Genomic DNA, 26,718 nt, shown 5'->3' on the forward strand with positions numbered 1-26,718 from the left:
AATTTGGACTCTCTCATATGAAAGGATGTACATCCTAAGTTAAACCACTGTCCACTTCAACTGATGGTATCACTCATTTCTCCAGCAATTCCGTTTAAAGCATTATAAGTAGTGACTGAATCAAATTATGTGACTCTTTGTAAATCTCTTGGTTTATTAATTTGTGATTTTTTTCTGTAACATCATAACATAGAAGCATTCTGTGTTCATTGGATGGACAATATCAAAGTACAAGTCCACTTCAAACCATAGCTGATGAAAATGACTGCACAACACTTTGTGTTTTATTGTGGATCAAAATATTTGCATTTTACTCAAATACTGACATTAATGTTCTTACATGTGTACAAATATTTACAAAATCAAACTCAAAACATGTTAAAGATCATTCATTCATGGGATCTTTCTCTTTATCCTTTTTCTTCTTGGGAGAGTCCTCTGTTTTCCTGTCATCGTCTTCCACACTGAAGTCCCAGTCAGGTACATGGATTTTTTTCTTCTCTCCGTGTGGTGGTGGTCCCAGCAGCACAACCATGTCATCATAATTTAACACCTCTCTTTCCAACAGGGAGGTTGCAACCTGCAAAATGAGGACAGCATTAGCTCTTTACTTTCTGCTGCTTTGTGTAGAAGTGGAATAACATATTTGAAAACACGATGGTTGTATTGAACTTTTGGAATGAATGGCTCACAGACACTCAGAGCAGTTGATATACCCAGGGAAGTCAGAGATTTTTTTCTGTGCAAGTTTGGACAGAATCACTCTCTTTCAGACTTTTAGAAATTGGCACAATTCTCACAACGTAGCTTACCCTTTTCAGTTTATCTCTGTTTTCTCTCAGCAAATTTTCTGTGTGTAAGTAAGCTCTTGCCACCAGCTGTCTTGCTTCCTGTTTTAGGAGTAAGATCATGAAATTATCAGACCCAGAATCTGACAATGGAAGCCTATGGATGCCGACATGATTCAACTATGATGTAACAGATGTGTTGTATGGTATTACACTTACCTCTCTGTCAGAGATGTTCGAGAAAATAATTGTGTAATTAATTTGTTTATACATATTTGACCTTGATCTCTTGATCACCAACATAAATTCAATTCTTGCAACGTTCTCCAAGATCCAGATACTTTGTGTGACGTATTGCATCAGAACATGTTACAGAATGTTACAGAAACAATGTCTGTCATGTGCAGAAAGAGCATACCTGGCAGAGAATTCAAATCAAAGTGCATGGAATGCAAAAGAGGTGGTTTGAGGCCAAGGTGGTATCCCCAATATGTACATGAGAGACACTGAAACAACCTTTCATTCACGATAGAGTCATTGATCTGGTTCTCTGAACTATTTCTATTGACTATATTGTAGTGTCAACAAACAGGGTCAGGTGAGGGTCTCCACCACATCACATGATCAAATTCATGATGGTTACCATGTACAAAGCATGAAGCACTATTTGGAAGACACTTGAAAGACAGGTTGGGATACTCATAGCATAGTGGCTGCACCCATATATTGAGTTGCATGTTATAACATTACACTGGAGACCGACCAGAAGTTTTGATACTTTTGTCCCATTAGAATCGCTGATAGATACCTGAAAAGTCTATTTGTATGCTAAGCAAGGCTAGTGATAGAATAAAGCGGGGAACAAGAGAGAGAATATATTGGTTGTTTGCCATTTCTTACCTCATCTATCAGCTGTGCAAGGGCTTGGCTGTATGGTCTCTGACCAAACTGACCACTTGCTTGGTCAGGAAAGGACACATGACCAACTTTGTCACTCATGCCGTAGGACCTGATTTGAGCATACGCCATCTGAGTTACTCTTTTCAAATCATCCTGTGCACCTATATGAACAGAGGTTAGTTGATGGTCACATTACAATGAAACAAATACTTGAGTGATCTTTAGCTTTGATGAAGTGTTGGGTTGGAGCCTGATGTTATCGTCAGATCCTATGTATAAGGCTCTGAGTTTGTGTGAATTGAATAAAAGACATTCTGTATTTTTTTCCTTGCAGTGACATGGGGTGATGTGGATTTTTGAATATCCAACTATGTATCCATTTCATTGTAAGTATATGCATTTGAAAACTTTTTTCGTACACACTTTATGGGAACATATGAGCTTGTTGCAATAAATTGACAATGTTCATCTCTGATGTATATAATTTTTTGTGCTTATTCCAGCTTAATAGTAAAATGCATTGTCTCTTGTTGGTATACACACTGAACTAGAAATCTGCTTTCTTAATATAAATTCTGATATTGCTGAGGTTACTGATACAATATTCCAGATAACTTAAACCTTTCAACCTTACTTATTTTTATTGGAGTCCAAAACAATGCTGTTGTACCAAAATTTAAAGGTTAAAAGGGTCAGACTATCTCACTTCCCTGGAAACTACAGAATTAGAATTAGAAGTAGAAATAAGGCAACACTGTTGCTCTGAATATCTTCAGCGCTGCACAACTTGATAACAACACAAGATACTATTAAATTGATAAACTGATGAGGTTCTTCAATGCTTGTTAAATTGATTACAAGGTTATAGAGCTAGGCAGCCTGGTGTTCAGAAAACCTTACCTGTAGTAACTTTGTTGAATGTGATAGCCTCAGCAGCTCTGCCACCCAGTGCCATGCACATCCTATCAAATAACTGAAACAAAACACATACAATAGCATTGACATGTGGAAGTGAATATCTACATTCATGGTGTTTATTGAGAGAGCCAAGTCTTGTCAAATGAGCATCCATAATATCATGATAGAAATTGTGTAATTTTGATTTCGAAATTGTAACCATCTGGTTTAATTGTACCAGGGTAGTAACCAACAAGTATGAATATCATATTGTTTTTGTGAAAGGTGGTACTCTGCTGAATTTATAAAGGTTCTCCTAGTATATCAGGGTTGCCAAACCATTAGCCTATCTTCCCAAATCCTAGCAAAAACTTTTATATTACCTTTTTGCTACAGGGACATGTGTATCTTTCAAAATCACTCGAGTTCATACAGTTGAGTTGAATGAATGTTACAGATAAGAGAATTCGCATCTTGAGATACTGGGCTTAAGTGTTCTGTTATAATGTCACAAATGTCATCACTTAAGTAAGACATAACATGGCCATCTTGTAGCTGATTATGAGATCTGAAAGGTTTGATAAACTTGGGAAAGAAGTGAAAAGATATTCAAAAGATGTTTACTTTTAAAGTGATACCACTCTTGAGATATAAGGCCAAAAAAAATTAATTTGTTTCTGGTCATCATTTCAGAGTGTGCGCGTCAACTCTTTGTTTTGCTGTTTTTCATTTGCCCCTATGCAAAAAAGGGGAAAATGTATCAAATTCCACCAAAAATTAAAAAAAATGAAAAAAAAATCGCGTCACCACATCATTTTTGCCACATGTCAATGACCAGAAACAAACCTATTATTTTTTTTGGCCTAAGTATCCATGTATCTACAGTCAACAAATTGCATTTATGTGGAAGGTTTTGACCTTTGACCTTAATTGACCTCTCACCTGTGCAGTGGAGTACAAGTGTTGATCTGAAGGTAGATATTGAGCAAATCCAAGTGCCTTGTTTGTCCTTGGGATGATGGAAACCTTGAGCAGGGCATCGGTGTGTTCCAACAGCCATCCAGTCAATGCATGACCAGACTCATGATATGCCACGGCATTCCTCTCTTGCTTGGAAAGCACATGGGATTTCTTGGCAGTGCCGGCTGTCACCCTCTCCACAGCATACTCAAAGTCTTCAGCGATAACGTGGCTTCGTTTCTCTCTGGCTGCATGGAGGGCAGCTTCATTACAGATGTTAGCAATGTCAGCCCCTAAATAGTTGAAATTGTCAACGTTAACATACTGATGCTTCTCACTGGAAACTCAGAGAGAATTTTTTTCAGACTTTTTAGAGATTGAGGACATGGTGAAATTAAGGGGTCGACCCACCTTCCTTGAGTGATTTTGGTCATTTTTGTTTTATGGTAAATTTTGAATCTGTCTAATATGGCCTTTGAGTGGACGATAAGTTTGAAACCATAACATACTCGGAAATGAGTTAGATTTTAACAAAAATGAACATTGTAGGCCAGTTCGCGTGCCGTATTTTTCTTGTGTCTTAACGGTTCCAGATTAGTCAAGGCTATCTCAAGAGCATAAGTAGATTACGCTAATTCCGTCCGGAGGAGTGCGCATGCGTCAGTCTTCTTCCCAGCTGCCGGCAGGAAGTATGTCGTGCTACTGAACATGCTGAAGCTAGCCGTCGTCGATTGCAAAAGCATGGTCCACAAAAGCGAAATATCAAGCATATGGCTGGGAATGAGAGAACAGTTAAAATTGTCAGAGTTACATTCAGGCTTAAAACTCCAGTTCCTGATGCGTTGAAAAGGTGTCAACTGGAAATGGTCGCAAGCGAGGAATGTAACGCAGGAACGCTTACTCATTCAACACTAAACCACGGTCCGGACCGTGACTAAAACTGGTGATACATCTTGCGCACAACAGAGAGGCTGCTCATTGTAGTTTACGAAATTTTTACCTCGTTTTCCTATAACACGTATTTAATAAAACTGTTCCTGTACAAAACAAATAACGGCCGAAAATCCAAATAGTAGGTCATTGTCTTTACGTGTTTGCTAAATAAAGTTCAGCATTCAAAATTAATCGCCGCCGAAAACATAAACGTACATTTGTGTCCGCTAACAAATGACGTGGACTCAATGAAAAGTATAGTCTGACATTCAAAACTGACCCCGCCCCAATCAAACCAGGCTACTCCAAAATCCAAAAATTACGTCTTTTTCTGATAACAGTTTACATGTTTGTCTGCACCTTATATGAAGGCCGACATTCAAAATTAATCCCGCTCCGAACTAATTGCGACTGATGAAAAAAATGTCAGATGATTTTTAACGTCTGCAAATGCCCAGTGAAGTCCGGCAACCAAAATTGTTACCGCTACGTTACGGTTTACACGTAAAGCATGCAATGAAGATTACGTTCCTGTACGTCACCACAAGTTTTCTATCTTTTTTGTGAAAATGGTTGCAACGTCTTTTTGTTTCGACAGTTGGGCGAGCAACATTCCTCTCAGTAGAAATTAGAAATATGCCAACAGTTCGAAATTTTATATTAACGAGAAAATCGCGCCTGTGTCTGCTCTGCCCGGTTTGGAAACGTGAGCTTATTGTTTTGTAAATTCTATGCGGACACAGAGGGAACGTGATGCGGGTAATGCACGTAGAGTTTAGAATGCCGTGATTTACAATGTAAACACAATGTTGACCTAGCATTTGTTTTTCAATCTGTACCGGAGCTAATCATAGAGCATATATAATTTGTCTCGATCAACTGAACTTTTATTGGCGGACTGCTCATGAAGTGAGTCGAAGTCCAGGGTCGAAATCGATCTCGATTGAAAAGTATGCGATATTTCACAGCACAAATTCATGTCGGTATAGCTTTAAAATCATTGCGATTGAATTGTTATTAGGTAATTATAAACTTATGCAATAAATTTAAAGAAGCCAAAATTGAAAATGAGAGAATACTTTCCATGAATTTGAGAAAAAAAAAAAAACAACCGTGAACGTGCTTTTTTTGAATCAGCAACTACTTTTTCCTGTGGATAAACTCAATCACGCTGAAAACAGCGTGCTGCTGGCCTGTCTATCATCGCTATTATAGTCAACGGACAGTCGCCACCGGAGAGACGACGAATGCTCGTTTCCACACATCAGCCAACGCGATATTCAACTGTTTGATTGAAGTTCACGCATTTCATTACTTGTACAAAATTCGACCGTCGCGGTTTTAGAATGACGCATTCAGTTTAATATCAGCGTGGTCAGAGATTCACATCTGTTTTAGGTACTCGCCTCCATGGCACTCGCGAAGCCAAAACAAGTTGCTTTTAGAATTGTTCAAGTTTCGTGTCAGATTCAATTTATTTCAGTTTTTCGCCAACTTTTTATCTTTCTATCAGGAAATCGTTTTAAATACCAGATATTGCCAGGTGTATATTTAGTTTAGCCTAACGATGGCTTCTAACATGGCACAACACAAAGTTAGCCCGGCACTGGTGCTTCTGAGGTCGGAAACCGCGTTCATGTAGCTGTCCGTTTTAGCTCCATGCCATGTACAAGGCGGACTGTGGTCGTACTTCAACATGCAGTACGGAACGTAAAAGCTAACGTACGCAACACGGCGTCGAATGAATTCGTCTTTGTCGGTATGTACCACATTGTAAATTCATTGCCACGTGTCTCTCTCCAGGCAGGAAGCTGAAAACGCCGTCACGGTTGCGCAACCAAAAGAGAGGAAACACGATGTCATCGGACTTGGCATGCAAACTCACATAAGTTTACGAAGTATATATGCAGCCAGCCATTTCTTCGCTTGATAATCAAATTTTAACTGGTACACTACAGTGCACAGTTAATACGCTAGTTTGTATTTAGCAAGAAGATTATCCCCAGATTTAGCTCGGAATGACAGTTGTGTAAATAAAGCCTAACGCTTACCCGCGAACTGGCCGTTTCAGTGTTCATTTCTTCCAATTTTCACGTCATGTATAATTTCATTCATACCACAAATTCAGACAATTGTGTAAAAAGTCCTGTACTTCATTATGGGCTGGGAATTTCCATCGAAAATGTGGAGCGAACCGGAATTTTAGCTGACTTTGTGCGACTCGAAGGGTCGCATACACATTTCTGCGATTTACTCCGTTCCGTTTTGGCAATGTATCGCAACTTCTGGAGAGTGTAACTTGGCGCCGCGTTGACGGATTAGCCTTATCTTTGCACAGGTTGTAGTTAGTGACTGTTTCTACAAAACCGTGTCTCAGAATTCCGATAATGTCCGAAAACAAAAGATATCATGACAAACGTGGACAAAAGCCGTTAATTTATTCAGAATCCACCACTTCTCACTTTCAAGCTAATTGTGCAAAAACAAAGCGGAGTATCAAAATCCAAGACACGGTTTTTTACACACCTTACCCTGCTATCGATTGCAGTAAACGGCTTACCAATGGCCATCACCCTCTCGTACTTATACTTTTTTAAGTGAAAAAACTCAAAAACACACATTTTTGAGCAAAACAAACACACGCAAACAGGTTTTGAAATATTCTCACAATTTTTATAATCTTCAACTGTCGACCTACCCAAACATATACTACATGTTGGGTTAAAGATTCATTTAATGGTGAAAATCAGGTTAAAGAAAAGTGTCTGCGAATGTGGGTCTCCCCTTAAAAATGGAGCTGAAAGCCACTTTCAAATACTGTAAACATTTTTAAGTATTATCTGTAATCCAAAAATACTTTTTCCTTTGTGTGAACCATGCAGCCAACAATTCAATGCATTATGGATGGTGAACATCGTATTTTCAATTCATTACAATGCATTGACACATCTCTACAACAACGAATGGTAATACCTTTAAACTTTCCTTTTTTCAAAAAATCTATCTCTTGGATCTATGGATAAAGGAAATGTTTTGCAAAAAAGCTGTAAAAGAGTTGATTCCACTTACCACTCATGCCTGGTGTCAATTGCGCTAGTCTGGTAGAATACTTGGATGATGGTTTCTCAAGTTTGATCGGCTTCAAATGATGTTCAAACACTTCTTTTCTTTCCTCCAATGTTGGCATTCCAATGTAAATATGTCTGTCAAATCTACCTGGTCTCAACAAGGCCTGGAAAAATATAAATATACAAGATTCTGTCCGTTAGCATTTCATGATTCTACATCAACACTGAACAATGCTTCTTCATAATGATAGTTTTTACAAACATTTTTAAACAGTTGTAGCATGGAGTTTTGTGGAAAGTATTTAAATTTATACTGACAGGAAAGAGGTTCTCATCAGAGTTTGTCTTGTGATGCCTTTTCATTGTTTGTCCAAGCTATTCTGAAGAATATGTGCCTGTCAAAATACTGACCTTTCAAATTTTGTCATGCCAATACAACCCTCTTTAGACATCGTCCTTGAATGCAGATACAATCTTATAGTGAACAACTTGGGAAATACACAAGTTATACTGTGATTGAGTTGGGGACAGGTCTTTGTCAGTAACACTATGCTTATCAGCAACTTGTCAGTAAGACATTTCAGAGGACAAGATTACAAGATTCACCTTGTCTAGGATATCTGCTCTGTTGGTTGATGCAAGCATGATAACACCTTTCTGAGTTCCCATTCCATCCATTTCTACCAGTAGCTGATTCAAGGTTTGTTCTTCTTCACCACTGCCACCTACTGTCGTTCTGTACATGGACAACAATATGCATATTGTAGTGCTAATGATATTCTAGATTCAATAGTACTCAATGTGTGGCAGAGTTAATACAAAAGTAGAAAACACATCCTTTTCTGCAACACACTCTAATCATATCTTGATAGATGAATATTTTGATGTACTGGTATAAAATTCACAAAGCAATTGGCCCTTTAGACATCTGAAGCAGCATGGATCCTAGACAATAGACATGAAATGATGATCGACTTCAGACTGACACAGTGTTATATTATAATTTTTCAAGGAAAATTTCCTTGTCAGTACACATCAACATGAGGGTTTGGCACCTACCCTTCTGATCTCTTTCTGCCAATGGCATCAATTTCATCCACATAGACAATACATGGTGTTCGCTTTCTGGCCTCTTTGAATAAATCACGTACTCGTGCAGCACCGAGCCCTGTAAATAATTACAAAGGTATTGATATCACAACCAACATTGAGTAATTATATAACTGGTTTTCAAAAGATATTCAACTCTAGAATTGACAACATCAATGATGAGGGTAAGTTACTATATTTCCAGTAGACTTGCCTCCAATCATTTCCACAAACTCTGAACCTGCCATGGCCAGGAATGGTACATTTGCTTCAGTGGCAACTGCCTTTGCTAGCAATGTTTTGCCGCATCCAGGAGGTCCAAGAAGTAAAGCACCTTTCGGTACCTGAAGAAAACAAAATAAAATATTGTTACATACTTACGAACCCATGAAATTTGCAGTGAGGTTCTCAATGAAAGTTTTGTAACAAAATGGATACAACTTAGATAAATGAAAGCAAAATAGTCAACTGTACACTGAAGAAATGCTGAACTTCAATGTTTACTTGGCAATTATTTACTGATCATATCATACTAATAATATTGAAAATAAAATTTGGTTTTGAGGTCATGAAAGGTGATGTTAAAATCTAGTGACGCAGGCTTTCTGTTGAAATTGTGGATACCAATTGCATCTGAAGAAAAGCCAAAATGTCTTGTACAAGTTTGATCTCTATCAAGAAGCGTTGAGACTGGACCAACAAGGAATCCTTTTCAAGCAAAAGGAATGCTTCTGACAAAATGCAAAGAATGTTTGATTTCTAGTAGTATTGAACGTTCAAATCTGCCAAATAGTAATCATGATTAGCAATCAAAACAATCATTAGAAATTATTACATTGTGTCACCTTTCCTGTGTCATAGCAGCATGAGTGTCATTTGTGCTACATCAGACACAGGACTAAGTCAGGATCTCATGCACAGAATGGCACTGAACCAAAAAATAAATTCAACTAGTACAGTAATGATATTACCTTTAATCTGCAGACTGAATATTGCTATTCTAGATAGTGTAGAACATGTTACACACCACTTCTAGATTACTGTGCAGTGTAATCAAAATTATATTTGGCAGTGTCGCTTTTACTTAGGCAAAATTTCAACAATGGCATTATAGGAATGGTGAAAATCTACAGCACACCAGGTGTATAGCATGCTTACATAACAGGGTCCCTGCTCAAGCGACATATTTTCTACCATGTAGAACTCACCTTTGCTCCTAATTCCTGGAATTTCTGAGGACTTTTCATGTAATCAACAAACTCCATGACTTCTGTTTTTGCTTCTTTCAAACCAGCAACATCCTTGAAGCTGACTCCTTTGTTTCCTCCTTCTTCCACCAATGTAAACCTGGCCTTGGCTGGAGGAAAGATACCACAAACAGACAAAGGCTTACATTGGCTGAGGTAGAGAGTTCAAGGAGTCTTTTCAAATTCAAACTAATCAGTAAACTTTGATAATCACATTATTGATCAAAACAACTTTCGTTCCAGAAAAGATTAGTGGTGTATTGTATAGTTCTATGGCAGACAGAGAATAGTAATTTGTAAATGCAGACAGGGATACATGGTGAAAACATTCGCCCATCCTTTGAGGTTTGTGCAATATGCAAAGACAGACTGATGTGTACAGTATGTATCAATTTGGCTTTCAGGCCACTCTCCAATATGTACAGAACGTATAAATTTGGTTTTCAGGCCACTCTGGTAGAAACCCTCTGTATATCACAGAGGGACTGACATACCATTTATCTGACAGCAGATGAAACTTCATTACATACATGTCCACTTGTACACATACATACACACTGACATATAAAAAAGAAGCCAAGATTTAACACAATCCTTGATCACATTATCTGACCATGCAAAGATGTTATCATTGACAGATTCTCACACTAACACTGCCATTGTGTCGTTATTGTGACATCTAAAGCTAATAAAGTTATACTCACTGAACTGTGAGAAAGAATTGAGTCCACCTCCTCTCATAGCTGATCTGATCACATACAGTATCACTCCAAGAAGTGCTAACGTCACAATGATGGTGGAAAATGAATCATTTTGATGTCGATACTGAATTTGAATCTGAGAACATACAAAAGATAAATCATACTACATCGAGTACTTTTCACTGGAAGTGACAAAAGACAAAGTGATAAAAAGTTTTGTACTTTTGAACAAATATGTGTGACATGAATTATGCAGCAGACTTTACTATGCAGCGGACCTTCTAGTTTCCAGATAAATGTTTACAACTAGATCATTCTGGATTGTTGTTGTTTATTTCAAAACTATGCAACAGAAAACAAAGTCCATATTCTAAAGCTACCTGCATTCCAAACAACAGCACCACAGAAGATGGAAATTTGGTGATCTCTTCAGAGAAGAATCTCACCTTCCTTTGTAACCAAATGTGACAAATATTTTTATTTCATATGTCCTGGATGCTGTACTAACTTTACCTTAAATCCTCCAAAGTCTATAATTTAACTGTTTCACTGATTGTTCAGAGTACATGTACAATGTCAATGATACCATTGAAAGTGACAAGTAACTCACCCTGTCTGATGAATCTATGCCCAGTTCATCCTCAACTCGTCTCAGCTTCTCTTCAAACTTATCAATATTTCCCACTCTCAATCTGAACATTCTTCCCTGTCTTCCAACCTGGGAACAACAATTCACCAGACAAGAAATTATTTGAAGAATACAAATTAGCTACATCTTTGATGGCTCAGTATAAGCAACTTTTTTTCGGTGAAAACTGATTGTGTTTATGTTATTGTCACTGTTTAAAAATGCATACATGTAATTAAATAATTAAAACATGTAATATGAATAGAAGCCTATATTGTAATTTTACAGTAAACATTCCTGCTTGTGCAAATCAAAACTGAGAGAGTTTTTCAAGCTATTTTTCCTCTCAGTGGAAAATTTGAGTTCCCATCCTTCCTATACTGGGTCACTGAGTTTACAAGGGCACACTCTAGATGGTCTACCTTGCATAGTTCAAACAGGATGCTTCTTCCCCTTTTTGTTTGAAAGCTTCAAATTTCCTGAAAGTTTGCAGTCCCCACTCTGTCATACTGAATAGAGGTTAGGTATTTATAGACATATACACAAAACAAGTCAGACACAATCAAGGATTTTAATGGGTTCACAACTTGTTTTCTGCCTGCATCCCTGCTCTTCATGGCAACCAGTGTGGTCTCTGACTTCTGCAATTTCTCAACTCTTGGAGTCAATTGATAAGAATTTCTGGAAATTCTTACCATCAGCCCTATACAAGTACGTACATGTATAATATATAAAATTTCATTTTGTCACAGAGAGCTGATTGCATCAGTAACACATGAAATTGGCTTTCTGGCCACACTGATAGAAACCTGTTCAGAATGAAAAACAGCAGGAGTAATACTGTTTTGCAAGTTACACATCATTTTTCAATTACTTTGTCCTTGGCCTGAAGCACAAAGAGCACCTACAAACATCTTGCCAAGACTCAATCATAATAAGCATTGACAATCTCAAATAATAACAGAATATTTTATGAAGGGGGTTATTCTAAAATATTTTGCAGATGCCATGTCCATTTACCTCTTTTCCCAGGACGATAGCATCACTGTGTACATACACAAGCACAAGGTCAGAGGCAGAACTTGAGTTCTTGTCTTTGGTGTCAGTGTACATGATTGATATGTGTGATACCTGAGAAGAGAAATGACAACCATAAGAAGGTCAATGTTATAGCAGACATGACAAACATATCTATTATGCATGTGGATTGTGTGTCAGACATGCAAACAATTTTGCCAAAAAGTTTCAAATTTGCCATGACTTCATGTAAAGTACAGTAACAGCATTTGAGGCATTGGGTTTCTGTATTTCAACAGACAGGAAATGAACACTTTGTGAAGGTTAATGACCCTTGAACTGGTAGATATAATCCTTCAGGCTGTTTCACAGAGATGGCTGACAGCAATGGGAAAAATCTTGCCTTTGACTACAAATGGAAAGATCAACTTCCAGAATTATAAACCAGCATTTTGGTGAAAGTAGTAGTTCAAACTAACCTCTCCCTTTGCCAACAATTCATTGACAAATGTTTGCCAAGAGATATTCTGTCCTTCTTCTGTTCCACTGAAAGAATTCAGTAGAAATAGGAGCACTGCTATCATAAGCACTATTCTGATGTTGTCACCCTCATTTCTATTCTTTGCTGGATCTAAATGCAAGAGTAAAGAAATATCCTGAAGACAAGATCCAAGATTGCACATATAAACGATTTATGATAGCACCAATGCAATCTGCCACTATTTAGCCCTCTAGTGACCACAACAAGCTCAACATTCAGTAATGAAATCAAGGACATGTGGCGGCGCCCTCATGTGCCATAATAACGTCTCTAAAACATGGCTTGCACAAATTAAACAAATTATATGGCAACATTTGTTATGAACCAATAGAGTATGCATATTCTGTTTTTTTAGGAATTTTTAATTTATTGACTTTTTTAGATGTGTCTGTGGTAGCAAATTCACTGACCTTCCTCATCATCTTTGGGAGGTTCTTGTCTTCCGTTTCCTTGTCTATGGTTTTGAAACTGATGTGAAGATGTGCTGAAATGCTGCAAGCCACCTACAAATGAAAAACCCGCAGTTACTGGCTGTGAACAACCATCTGGCTTGTTGGGAATGAAAACTTAAATGAAGTATATATAATTTATTTTGGATTTAAAACTACCACAGTGCTTTGAGGAAATGTTAAATTACTTCTACATGATTGACATGATTAATATGCTTGTAATCCTAGGTTCATAGGTACTTGTTCAGGATAATCTTTCTCATTTGATTTCTAGTTTGACCTTTGCAACTGGTAGTGGGCAGAGACAGGATAATTGTTGAATCAAATATTGTCCATTATTAGCAATGTAAATGGTACCCATTCAAAATACTTCCTGATAGCCGGGGCAATTGCATGTTGATGTCAATTTGGAATAAGTTGGCCTTGACCACATTTATGACCCCAACTACATCCTGGTATTTTTGTTAGTGAATGATATTTGTAACTGCACATTTGCAATTTTTTTGGTTAAACATGAGAGACAGAATTCAGTCTGCAAATATGGTTGCAGAGTTTTATGATGAAGCTGTTATGAACTTAAAATGGTACATTCACGTCAATGAAAACACTGAGATATATTTTTTGTGGGTTATGCATGAACAATTTCTTTGTTACATCATGGACCTAACTGTATTTTTTACAGTTACATATTGGCTACTTACACAAATTTGTCTTCGACGAATGGTTATGCATTGAGCATTCAGTTTGAATGCTATCTTTTTCTCTTGTCAGGTTTTATTTGCTGATTGCTAATGCACAAATGCAACTCACAAACAAAAGTTACAGGCATTCTATCAGGAGCCTGACAGAATCCAGGAGATATCCTAGTTATTATGTTCCCTGTATGGCAGATGGAAGCTAGATTTGTAAGAGCATTTGATAGTCTCATAAAAGGTTGAAATTACTGGAGAAAAAATGGTTAAAATCTACAAAGCACTTCTGATACCAAAATGCATGATTCAGATTTGTAGGTTTCCAGACAACCTACTTTTGAAAACAAAAAACCATAAAATTTTTATACCATGAAGTTGAACATATTTTACTGATTGCATCATATAGCTTCATCAACGTGGGAGTAGAGTTGCCTATCAATCGATTTGATAAATGTGAGTAGAGTGACGTTTTTATGGGACAGCAGCATGTTTTTTATCACTACTGCAAACTGTCCCTGATGATGAAAGATTATAATATGAACTAACCTAGAAGTCTTTGCAGATTACTGGTATGATATAATCCTGAATGCACCAGCATTCTTTGAAAGGCAGTTACTTCATGGCATATACTTCTTGGTAATAATCGCTGACAAACAGGAAAATATATAAAAAATAAAACCTTAGAGTAAGAGTTGGGCATAATCTTAACCATGAAAGTATACGCATATATCTATATCATAAATAAGGCAGACTATCAGCCATTTCCAATAAATTGAGAGAAATTTTGTGGTACATGTATGAAACTTCACAAAAAGGCTTTCTGTGTTTCCATCATGAATCAGCAAATTTGTGATGCTGCAGAAACCTTTTACAACTTTTGTAACTTATGACTCAACTGTGCCAACAGTATTTATTACACTGAAAAGTTTCCTCTTTCTCATATCAGTGAATTCACATTCAACTGGGTCACCTAATTTTAAAAAGTGTATCTGTCAAGTGACATAAATTATAGAAGTTCATGGATAATGAAAGTTTGATGGCGCAGAGGTATAGTCATTCTGGACAACAACAGTATCTCCCAAGAACAAAGATGGTGAAAGTGGTGACATTGAATTATTTTTGCCATTCTCACATACAAAAGCACTATGTTTCGGGGAAATAGTTCACAGGCATTCACATCATGTGTTTGTAATTCACTAAGCTGATGATGTTGTGGGAATAAGAAAATTCTTATCTTATCTACCACAAGCATTCTATATCATCAGAGGTACTGGAATTTCAGAGTTATATTACATGGTATAGAATTAGAAAGAGTATGGAGTATCAATAATGGGAGTGCATAAAAATCCCTAATATGTTTAGGTTTCAAGAGTAAAAACAAATCCAAGTTGTTGGCAGTGTTCCTGGTGATTTTATTTGTGCAATCTACATTGTTGCTTCATAATTCACATTGGCCAGTAACAAGAGACCGAGCGGCTATGTTTTGAAATTTTATGCAAACGCGATGCAAATGTTTCAAATTTACCTTTTCAGCTTTACATGAACTTGGTAAAAGCTCATTGTTTTGTTTTAATATATAAACAATTTCAATTGTGTATGAGCTTAAATTTGAGAGAAAAGGATAGTTCACATATAACAGACTTTCAATAAAGGACTATGGATACTAAAAATAGGCAAACTCAGTTTTGGAAAAGCTACAGTTCTTTCATGCATGATTATTATTGAAAATAGGGTTTGCATTGTCTGTGACCAAAAAAGTTAAAATCAGTCTCAAAAATTAACATTCAGGTGAAAAATTTGTAATGGAGTTACTTAACCTTTGTTTATAAAATAAACTGCTCAGAGGAAATTAGGAAAAAGATATGGAGGGACTAGTTGCCGTTGTACTACAATGTTACATGTAAAGTATTTGATATAAAAAGTGCCGTCTTCTGTAAGACTGACAACATTGTCAATTTTAATGAAAACAAGACACTGAATATCCTATTTTTCCAAAACAATTTGTCTCAAGCAACAGCAAAGAAAAAAACACTTTTAATTTCTGGTTTCTTTCTTTTAGCCTGTCTTGAAGGAATATTCTAAATGTAGGAATAAAGCATAGCATAGTCATAACATAGAGTGAAAAAATGTTTTGTAAGAAATCACGCCATCTGACTTCAAAGTATTATTAATATGTAATTTTAAAGAAAAACTGGTACAAATGAGGGAAAAGATATCGGAGATTTACATGCATAATGACTATCGTATGATTATATTTTAGCTTGCCAAGTGTATATGTTTGTGTGAGCAGTTATCATTTTGGTAGACACAAGAATTCTGCTTGTTAGAGAATCTGTAGGTCGACTGCAACATAAGACATAGTCAGGTTTGGAACTCTCACTGACCATCTCTGACTTCGTATATGTTAATTTGAGTGTCTTTAAGGAAAGTCATCAAATCAGAGAGGCAGATGCATACAGTACAACTTAAGGTCATGGAGGCTAAATTTGCTGTTTCTTTCTGTCACCTAAAGCAGTGTATATGTTACACTGACCCATCGATCCAAAAGTGTCTGGTAATGGACATACTAGCAGTTGGTCTGAAAACCACTTTTATTTTTTTAAATCAAACTTCAAAGTCAAATGACATCCACTTGGTGATCTAATTTATGCATTTAAGTTGTACAAGTTACATGCTAGGTATCAGATAAAAGTGTACAATATACAAATTTATACATATAATGCAATCGTAGTCAGCGTCAGATCAGTACCTCGTAGGTTAACCAACATAATCAAGTACACATTTGTCAAACTTGATATACCAAAACATCATTTGACTTTCACTGACATCATGTGTGTCTGTGACAGTGTGAGAACGAAAGTGTAGAATTTGAGGTAACTGAAATTATTGAAACACCCTGGAGAGAACATTATATTCTTCTTCTAGCACGCTGTAATAGTAGTAGTATGACGCTCCATTAGTAATGCATGTCGCCTCTACAGTGTGTACCTCCATCACCATGATTCATTGATCGGATGATGTAACGAAGAAACAGCAGTTACGAAACAACACTTTTGATACAAAATTTAACGAGAGAATAATCATCAGGAACTTGTATTTGATGTCAAAACATAACATATAGGATGACTTCTGTTGACAAACCTACCGTTTGATCCGACTGATGAGCAAGTTTTGTTTGGTAATTTTGGCGACTTCTGTTCAGCTGACATTGTTTACATCCCGCAAAACTGTTTGCGTACAGCTTGCGCAGCTCAAAGGGAAGCCTGAGTCTTCCAGGGCTGGTAAAGGTCATTCGAGCGATATTTTGTTTACAGAGCACTCCAACATACATTGTTGTCTTTTCTATGTGAATCTTTCCCTTTGTTGGAATAAAATTGAACAAAAAATATAATCCAGCGATAGGAGCGTTCACTTCCAAACTCCGGGCGCCGCCATGATGGAAACGGAACTATGGGTAAAAATAGCTAAAGCGAAACATTCTCCACAGACGAGCCTGAAAATGTTCATGTTACCATTTTTGACTCAAAAAAGTTCTCATATTTTGGCTTTGATCAACTGAGGATTCTTTACTACCCAAAATTTGGCGAAGTTCGGATGAAATGTATTAGCCAATGATAGGAGCCGTTACAAAACAATTCGTTAAAGAGGTCATATGATGATCAAAAGCCAATAATACATAGGGTTTTTACCGCGTAAAGTCAAAGGCGCCATGTCTGATTACGGTGGGTACCTTCTAGTTTTTCTAAAGAATTTTATAATTCTGAAGAAAGTAAGGCATAATCTCTTGCACCATATAATAGATCATCAAATGCAATACTTGCCTCCGAAATTTGATGGCGCTGATCGCCAGCGATCGCAGCTAACCGAACTTACAATGTGATGGGACCCTCTCTAAATTACGTCAATGTTAATCGTGGAAACGGGAGGAATCCAGGAATGAAAGTGATGGTAAATTTTACGTTTCCCGGGAGATGGTGCACTTTGAGTGGGAATAGTTACTCTACTTTCGTTATGGGATATGTGGTATTGCATATATGATAGACAAAGGGCTTCTTTATAGCGTCGATTTCTATTATGAACACGGACAAAAAATTATTGTCCCGCTGTAGATGGGCACGGTATGAGGTGTGCAGTTGTACCGGCGTTTCGTTTGAACACACCGGGAAGTTGTTTACTCCGAGTCCGCTTTGATTGTATTTACACCGTTATTTGCTATTACATGAAAGAAAGAAGCATATAAGTAACGTATGATGAGTGTAACCGTATAAACATGCTGTATCTTCGTCCAAAACAGAAGCAAAATGCCACACGCTTAGTTGAGCCGGGTATACAGCAACAGGTTATGTGCCAGTTCATGTAGGACACGCTCCTCTCAGAACAACAATAAGTTTTCCTCGATATTTAGATATTCGAATATCATTGAGTATTACAATGAAATCAAATCATGAGCATAGCTCGATGGCGTTCGTAAAATTGTTCACAACTTTTCATTGTCAACGTGGAACCGTTCATTGATGGTAGTGTGTTATATAATTTTGAAGAACAATAATCAATCATCCCTTTTTACACACCAAACAAAAGAAGAGTGGCTAGTTTATATGGGAGTACTGTCGCATTGGGTGTAGCATCCATATATATTTTCCAGTTTTGATAAATCTCAACTGTTTCAACACAGGTCACTGATGGTTACAGAAATGGTTGAAATTGTAGAACTGGACCATATCCAGTTTTGATAATTTATACAAAGACTGGTATCATACCCAGATGAGTGACAGTTAAAGCAATCAATTTTGAACATTTCATATTTCATTTATGAGTCTGTCTGATATAATATATCACCCTCTTCACCATAACATACCAGGTTACAATACTCCCATCATGATAGAAATTGAATATTTGATTTTAATGAAACAAAAATTAAACCTGATCGATTTTTAATTTAAATTCAGCATGACTGAAACCTCGTGGAAAGGGTAAAAGCAAAATGTTGCCATTAATTTATACATCAGTCAGGTTAAATGTTGCAACATTTATGTGCGCTGTGCTCTAATTTGTTTGTCTTTTTTCCTTGCAGGCCTTCAAATATGAAAGATGTACTGTGTAAGGATAACATAAACATCACTGCCAAGTTTTCCTGGATTTTTACTGTATCCATTATCTATGTGACCAGCTGAGGGATACAGTGTCCCACACACCAACTACATGCTTTTTTCCAAGATATGGCAGATAGAAATCCACCTCAAAAAAAGGTGAGAATACTTCATTATCCCCAACATTAATCAAATATTTGTTTTATTCATCATCTATTTAATTTAGGCTTTATAAATATTAGGTAATTGAGATCTGAAATGTGAATTTTCAGTGCCACTAATATTTGCTTGGTTAGTGTTCATAAATTTTCAGTGAGTTTTATTTAGGAAGATGTGGAAAACAGTAAAAGATAACAATAACAATGGTTGGAAAATATCTAGTTTGTGATTGAAATATTTTTTCTATAAGATAATGATCGGTAACCATGACCCAACAGCAGCTTACAACATTACAAATTTTACCAGTTTATTTATCAGCATTTTATTTCTGCTGTGATTTGTGCTTTGAGTGTAGCTTTTCTTGCATATTGCAAATCAACATCTGATTTCAATGATTTAATGGGGAATGCCAATCTTGAGTGTGTTAATTAGGTCAGTGGTAACATACATGTGTTTATGTTGAGTAGTGTCAGATACTTAGAAGGCAAAGCTATCGAAAAATGGTATGTTGTCAATGACAAAGTAACAACACCCTGGTTTACCAATTTCATTGTGTGTACAATTATGTATTTTTGTCCCCAATTCTGTGTTTTCAATGCCTAATCATTGTCCAACATCAGTAGGAACAAGGAGGCCCAGAAGTTATAGTATTAGCCCTCATGGCATAACATTTATGTAGGTAAAAACATTTCCAGTGATAGCCTTTGGTCCATAGTTGCGGATGATGCTGGCATGACCTTGTGTTCTAGATAAGTATTTGAAATTCAAGATGCTCGAAAGATGTGAATAGAATTTTAATTTTACTTTAACAAGGAATGTTAACAAAGGTTTTTCATATATAAGTAACAGTGACTAAGGATGACTTTTCCCATTTAGCAAGAACTTGGCAGCTTGGGTCAGGCTATAAATGTGTACATTTGTAAATATTATTTTCAGCAGACACTTGAAAGATGTGCTATGGCGTGACCCTATGACACCCATTATCCTGTCTTGGGTCCAAGCTTGCCATTGAAAACAGTGGGTTTTCATAGTTTGGTCATTGAAGGGTAAAGGGCCAGATCCAGGGTCAGTCTCATTTTGCCATCCAGAATACAATTTGTGTCCAAAGGGTGAATTCAAAGAGACAAGCAGATGACGTCAACGGTGTACTTTTTTGCTATGCTTAATGTGTGTCTAAAATAAGATGCTGTGTAGTACGAATGTATTTTCTTATGTTCAACACAAAGAACAGTTTCTTGCAGAAATATTGTCAATTTGCTATACAGACACCTTGCACACACACACACACACACATAAACACACATACACACACACACACATATATATATAATATATCTCTATATATATTTATCTATCATATATATATATATATATATATATATATATATATATATATATATATATATATATATGTGTGTGTGTGTGTGTGTATGTGTGTGTGTGGTGTGTGTGTGTGTGTGTGTGTGTGTGTGTGTATCTGTTAGCTACTATTAAACAGGTTTACAGATGAACAAAACCGTCTGGGACTGTAAGAAAAATGTGAACGAACAAGGTTGATGTTTTGATTTATGACTGAAATTGTATTTCAAACTCTACTCAACATAATTACACTAGAAAAGAGAAAATCAGAAATATCCTGTCTGAAAATTGATATGATAAATTCATTGCATAATTTTGTGGAGTAAACGAAAAAAAATAATAACATGTTATACTCTGAACAAAGGATTAATTAAAGTTCTGATGAGGTCATGTAATCTGATGCTTTTATGAAATGGAGTCATTTAACCATGGCAACTAAATAATTGCTATTTCATTATATTAGCAAGCATGTAAGCCAAACTACTAAAATAATTTTTTTTTCATGTACGTTGTACATGTAGAGTTTACTAGGAATTGAGTTGATTACTATGTTTATTCAGTGTTGTTTTGTTGATGATGTCAAAGGCTCTTGTGAGATTGAGTGGTGTAGTGAAACCTGAATACTTCCTGGTTGGTATAATTAGTTTCAAATTCATGATGTTCAGTGGGTAATTAGTGCGGTTGTTCAGAATTCCTGGCTTCAGGTTTCTGTGGCAGTGATGAGAAATGTGTCAGTGTCTGTATAACACACATCTCAGTTACATTTTGATAAATCCCATATTTTGATTATGTCTATTACAAGTTCTGTAAATGCTTTCCTCTATACACATCATCTCTGTCAGTAATATGTGTAAGAATTGTGGTCATAGTATAATTCACACACCCATTTTACCCATGTCAGAATTTTCTATGCTGAGACCAAAGGTGATTTCGGTCGTTATTATAGCTACATGTATCCAGAAATAATTCACATTCACAAGTAAAATAAATCATATTTTGAACTTTGAGCTGATAATCTACAAAATAACCAACTGGATCATGAGAAAGATGTTGAAAATGCTGATTCACTGTAAAAGGAAATGCAGGAAATTCAGATTAAATATGTAAACATTCTACCAGTCTATATCATGGCTGGCCTTGAAATTGCCATACTGACATGCACATTTTGAGACTACCATATTAACGTGTCAGTACTGTATCCGAGCAATTTGTTGCCGTCTTCGTGGGCAAATAAATCAATGTGTTGTTGTAATAACTTAAAGCAATACATTTGTCGTTTGAGGCATTCATAGATTATGGGCTTGTTTCTTGAACCATTTGACAAATGGGCCTTCCTTTAATTGAGATTTTTTCAGCCCAATAAATAATAGAATCTTTTCTTGTTATTCAAGTTTCGAGCAGAAGCAGATCATGTGTGCAAATGTCATTGGTGTTTTACCAGTCTGTATAATTTATTCTGTATTTACTTATATATTTTTCTGTATGTTTATTTTATTAATCTATTTTTATCAGTCAAATTACTTAATTATTTTATTTTTATTTTTTAGAACTGCTCATTTCCGCAAAAATTTTTATATTAGTGTGGTAGGTAGGTTGATGATTCAAAATTTTTATTCCAGTGTTTTATGAGAGAAAATTGCAGGTGTCAATAAGCTCCTTTCTCACATTGGAAATAAAACATCAAGTTGTTCCTAGATGTATAATGTACAAATCACTCCGACACAGTTTCCATTTGTACTTAGCATGGATATAGTTCGTTCTTGCTAGGAATCCCCCTTCTATTCATAGGAGCAACCTCAGCGAGAAGGGACAAGCGAGAAATTTCAAAGTTCAAAGGTCATAGTCTGTCATGAAAGGGGTCACTGCATGATCATCTCCAAGATTACTGTTCTGATAAGAGAAATGATGATATTAAAGTCTCTTTCTCTGTTCCCTATATCATCTGGCAGGAAAAGTCTGCAAACATGAAATCACCGTCCCGTCAAGAATCCAAAGCACTGAAGAGAAAACTGTTCACATCCGTATCTGCGCTTCCAGAAGATAATGGTGAGTTTTTACAATACCATCACTAATTTTTATGAATTATGGAGTGCCATGACTTAACAAAAATGTCCCTACCTTGAGATGATTGCTGAAAGATTATACAACAAATCCACTTTGAGTATGAATTGTGACATTTTCCCTGCATATTATGTGGATGATAAATATCTGAGTACAAATTTGTTTAAAGCAAGCAAATCAAAATTTGATATTGAAATAGTGGTCTTAGTTGCACAAGCTATATTGGTGCATAGATTTACTTATTTCTCATGTGAAATACTTCTGTATATTTATGAGGTCAAATCAAAGCAGTCAGAACTAGAAACTAAAGAAATATATCCCGGGTACCATGTTACCAGCAGGTCATTTAAGTAAATAGCGTTCCAAGCTGCAAGTAAATATTAATACAACTTTTACATTTATATTCCAACTTATAATATGTAGAGAATCAACATTTAAAAGTGCAGTCTAAAAATTCCTCAAATTTCAGTGCTAGTTTTCACTGACCGTGTCAAGGTCATTTATAATACTACAAAAACATTCAGCAAAACTCATGCATTTTACTGGTAATACTAACATATGGTTATTAACATGTACAAAGGTATTTTTTTTACTATGTTTTGTACACATAAACTAAAAACAAAAGGATATTGACTAGTTTTGTTATCAGTGCATTTTTGTCCATGACTTATTTATGAACTTTTTGTGAAAAATAACTGCTCAGAAAATTTTTACAAATACACTATACGACAAAAGAGTTCCTGTTTACAGCTGCTGCAGCTAGTTCTCTTTGTAATGTCTAAAGCTCTTGTACCATAAAAAACCTTGCTACAAGTTCAAAGTACTATTTTACCATGTGAACTGTTTCAAAAATGTGACATGTTTGATCCGGTGTATTATTTTGTTTTGTTTCTGGATTTCCTTGCCAAGGAATTGGAATTTGGATAGTTTGACATACAACACTATTACAGAATGACCCAACTCCCCTATTCATTACTATCTTCACAAAGAGTTGGGTTACTTCAGGTCAATGTGCTCAGTAACTCCTACAGGAAATTGCCAGCCAAACACACCCTTTCTAAAATAAAACACCATCTATCTGGCAAAAAAATCTAAAAAATATGATTAATGAGGGTGAGCAGGAAGTTTGTGGTCATTCCCCCTGAGATAGTAACAAGGGTCAACTAGTCTGGCTTATTGTCCCTGATTTCAACAAAGACATGGAAATCCCTAACCCTAAATTCAATTTTCATGTGTAGTTTTTAATGATTGAGCCATGAAACCTGTATGAGACACTGATCACAAATAAATATTTTGAGATGATGAGCTGTGAAAATAAGATAATTAAAGAGGAAAATTCATACTTCTGCTTTTGTTGGTTTTTTAAGTCCCTTGTAATATGAATTTATTTTATGGCAAAATGTCCAATTCCGATTTGAGAGTGTAATTGTCAATGGAAACCTGACTCCTGACTTCTGTAAAGGAAAATAGCCAATTATTAACCGTGTGTTGGGATACGACCTTGTTTTGTCAACCATTCACTGTTTCCAGGAAGCCAGCAGCTGAAATGGCCTTTTGCCAGTAATTAATTCATTCTGAATTGAGTTAAAAACGTTAAATAGTTTGAGAGGAAAAATGACAAAGTGAAAAACATTCTGTTTGAAGATTTGCAGTGAAAGAATGCAGACACAGAGAAAAAAACTAAAATGGAGTCTGAGACTTTCCAACCACCACAGAATAAAGTTCCTGACAAAATGATTATTTGTTTACATGAATAGTACATCTCTTCCATATTTGCAAAAGGGATAAAATGGTTGAATGATTTCAAAATGTTCAACGTTATGTAAAAATTCATAACAACGAATCTTTTAAAAGATCAACAAAAAAGGTGTTTTAGTTGCATGTACATGTACGTACTGTTATGGTGGTGGTAGGTTCTATTCATACTGTAAGTCCAACTCCTATTGTTCTGTTTTCCTTTGTGTGAATGTGTGTATGTATGATACTGTGTGAGAGATCTTTTCAAAGCATCCATGTATTTTTCAACAGTTTTTCTATCCCTATTGATAATCGTGAATTTTGACTGATGTGGAAAATGATGAATTGCAAATAATGGCAGCTTGTCTAAATGTTGAAATATTAGCTGTTCAGTGTGTTGTTCAGAAAGCACATTGGTGAACATAATGCCCCATTCACTGTTCGTGACTTGCACTTTTGTCAGAGAAAAGTGTTTCACACAGTTTCAGTATACTGTAGTAGGAAACATTAAATGTATCAACTTTTCATTCTCGGTTTCAGTGATATGTACTGTGTTTTGACAAAATCCAAAAGCAGTCTTATCTCATAACAGGTTACCGACTCTGCATCTTTAAAAATAATGGCATTGAATACAGGCTTTTAAATCATAACCTCTGAGTCACATGTCCCTACCTTGACCCCAAAGAGATATTTTCTGATCTGGGGCAAGCGCAAAGAAAATTTAGATTTATGCTAAATTGTACAACATTTTGCAGAATTTGTCTGGAAAAGTATCCCATTAGATGATTATTTATTTGTACAGTGTGATGTAATGAAACTGGGTCAGCAAGATCAGCTGTAGGGACAGATTTAGAAAGAAACCGATTTTCGGATAACTGACTAAATGTGAACACTTTTAATGTGATTTACATGCCAGCCCTATTGCAGGTTAAAGTGACACAATGTTTATTTCCAAGACATAGTGAAGAATTTCCATAACAAATGTGTCTGAGTGGATGGGAATGTTTTCTTACATTGGGGCGGAGCTTGTTGATTGAGCTAATACTTATACACCCGCTATGATCACTAAGCTTGATCTGTGAAGTACTTTGGTACATCATGTAGTGTCAATGCAAGTCATTGCACTTGACTTTGCACATAGTCTGCATGTATTGTTAAATTACCCTGTACACTACAGTCAGCCTTCCGTAAACTCCCTTATGTTCTCACATACAGAGGTTGTGAATTTAATGTTATCCAAACATGTTTAGGTTCTGCACAGTTTTCATAAACTCTCCTTGCCAAAATCGCCAGATCTACTTCTAAATCTGTTGTAAATTTGTAGTTTTATTTTTGAACCTTGATGACTAGTTAACAAAGTAGCTGCTACTATATTCATTCTGTTGAGATTTATTTTTGTATCATCAGCTGCAATAGTCACATGCATGACAAAAATCATTTTATTAAGCTATGACACAATGCAAATGGATTTATTGAATTTGTTTTGCTTTTAATTGCGTTTGCATCAAAATAATTAGGAAACAGCTGATCTAATAACTGGCTCTATTTTCCTTCAGAACGAAAAGAGAAATATCCACGTGTAGTGTTTTTTCACTATTGTACACTTGTCTTTACACTGGCCTGTTTGCGAAAGAAAAAATGTTGAATGCTAATTTTTGATTGATCATGAGATTTATGTTTGCATGTTTGATATAAATTTTGTGTTTGACAGGCCTTCTGTTACAATATTAATGAGTGTAAAACATTTAGTTGCCAGTTTACTGTTTCCTCGTAGGTCCGTGAATGGCTTTGGGGTCATGTTATACATAGAACTGCAAAACACTTTTCACTGCAATGCTTCTGAAGTCTGAGTCATCCAACCATCGGTCACACGGCATTTAAAGTGCAGTAAACCTCAATTTAGATCATTAATTGACCATCAACCTCCATGCTTGGTAAACATTTTCCTAAACATTCAAAATCAACTGGGCTGTTTATTTTGTGAATGATGTTTGTGAAGTAAAATTTTCCCAATCAGGTACTCTGTTCTGTATTTCAGAAAACATGTTTTTCAACCCAGAATAAAAATGCTACTGCAATTTGCAAATGTGGACATACGGCCATGATGTAGGTTGTGTCAATATTGTTTATTAGGTTTCTGCCTTCATTTAAATATCCTGTTCACTTTTGACATATTGGCCCAATTTCTTTTTTTTTCTGTCAATAAAACCATAAATTTTGCAGCAGATGAGTCATGCCAAAGTTGATATTTCACGGTTAGGTTTTTGAAATGAAAAATACAGAGAAATACAATGTACACCAATTTGAGAATGTGTTTTGATTTTCAACATGGTATGGAATAGTATCCAGATTACTGTAGACAACAGTAAAAGTAGTCCATTTCAGTATGAAGTTCACTTTAA

The 26,718-nt window shown here is 36.0% G+C and overlaps 2 protein-coding genes across 4 annotated transcripts in view; one reads left to right on the forward strand and one right to left on the reverse strand.

Annotated features, from left to right (window-relative positions):
* Positions 1–249: 249 nt before the first annotated feature.
* LOC139147265 (mitochondrial inner membrane m-AAA protease component paraplegin-like) lies at positions 250–17,384 on the reverse strand. 2 transcript variants are annotated; one of them, XM_070718298.1, is made up of 17 exons: positions 17,056–17,384; positions 14,457–14,556; positions 13,180–13,272; positions 12,708–12,859; positions 12,232–12,342; positions 11,194–11,301; positions 10,587–10,719; positions 9,844–9,992; positions 8,850–8,979; positions 8,606–8,714; positions 8,153–8,282; positions 7,548–7,710; positions 3,528–3,838; positions 2,589–2,661; positions 1,689–1,849; positions 813–890; positions 250–580 (listed from the first exon to the last, which is right to left on the reverse strand). In XM_070718298.1, exons 1-17 carry the CDS (start codon positions 17,239–17,241, stop codon positions 386–388), a joined length of 2,382 nt encoding a protein of 793 aa, XP_070574399.1. In that variant the 5' UTR covers positions 17,242–17,384; the 3' UTR covers positions 250–385. The 2 variants fall into 2 exon arrangements, with proteins under 2 accessions (XP_070574399.1, XP_070574398.1); XM_070718297.1 differs by having other exon boundaries at positions 13,180–13,314; positions 17,056–17,371.
* A 113-nt stretch (positions 17,385–17,497) lies between these two features.
* Positions 17,498–26,718, forward strand: part of LOC139147262 (ankyrin repeat domain-containing protein 12-like) — a 40,935-nt gene continuing 31,714 nt past the window's right edge. The window contains exons 1-3 of one of the 2 annotated variants that reach the window (XM_070718291.1): positions 17,498–17,632; positions 18,985–19,159; positions 22,468–22,564. In XM_070718291.1, coding sequence (XP_070574392.1) covers positions 19,130–19,159; positions 22,468–22,564 — 127 coding nt within the window. In that variant the 5' untranslated portion in view covers positions 17,498–17,632; positions 18,985–19,129. Of the gene's footprint in view, positions 17,633–17,654; positions 17,859–18,984; positions 19,160–22,467; positions 22,565–26,718 lie in introns of those variants that run through there. The other variant, XM_070718292.1, reaches the window with a different exon arrangement.

This window comes from Ptychodera flava, chromosome 13 (assembly GCF_041260155.1).
Source record: "Ptychodera flava strain L36383 chromosome 13, AS_Pfla_20210202, whole genome shotgun sequence".
NCBI classification, from domain to species: Eukaryota; Metazoa; Hemichordata; class Enteropneusta; family Ptychoderidae; genus Ptychodera; species Ptychodera flava.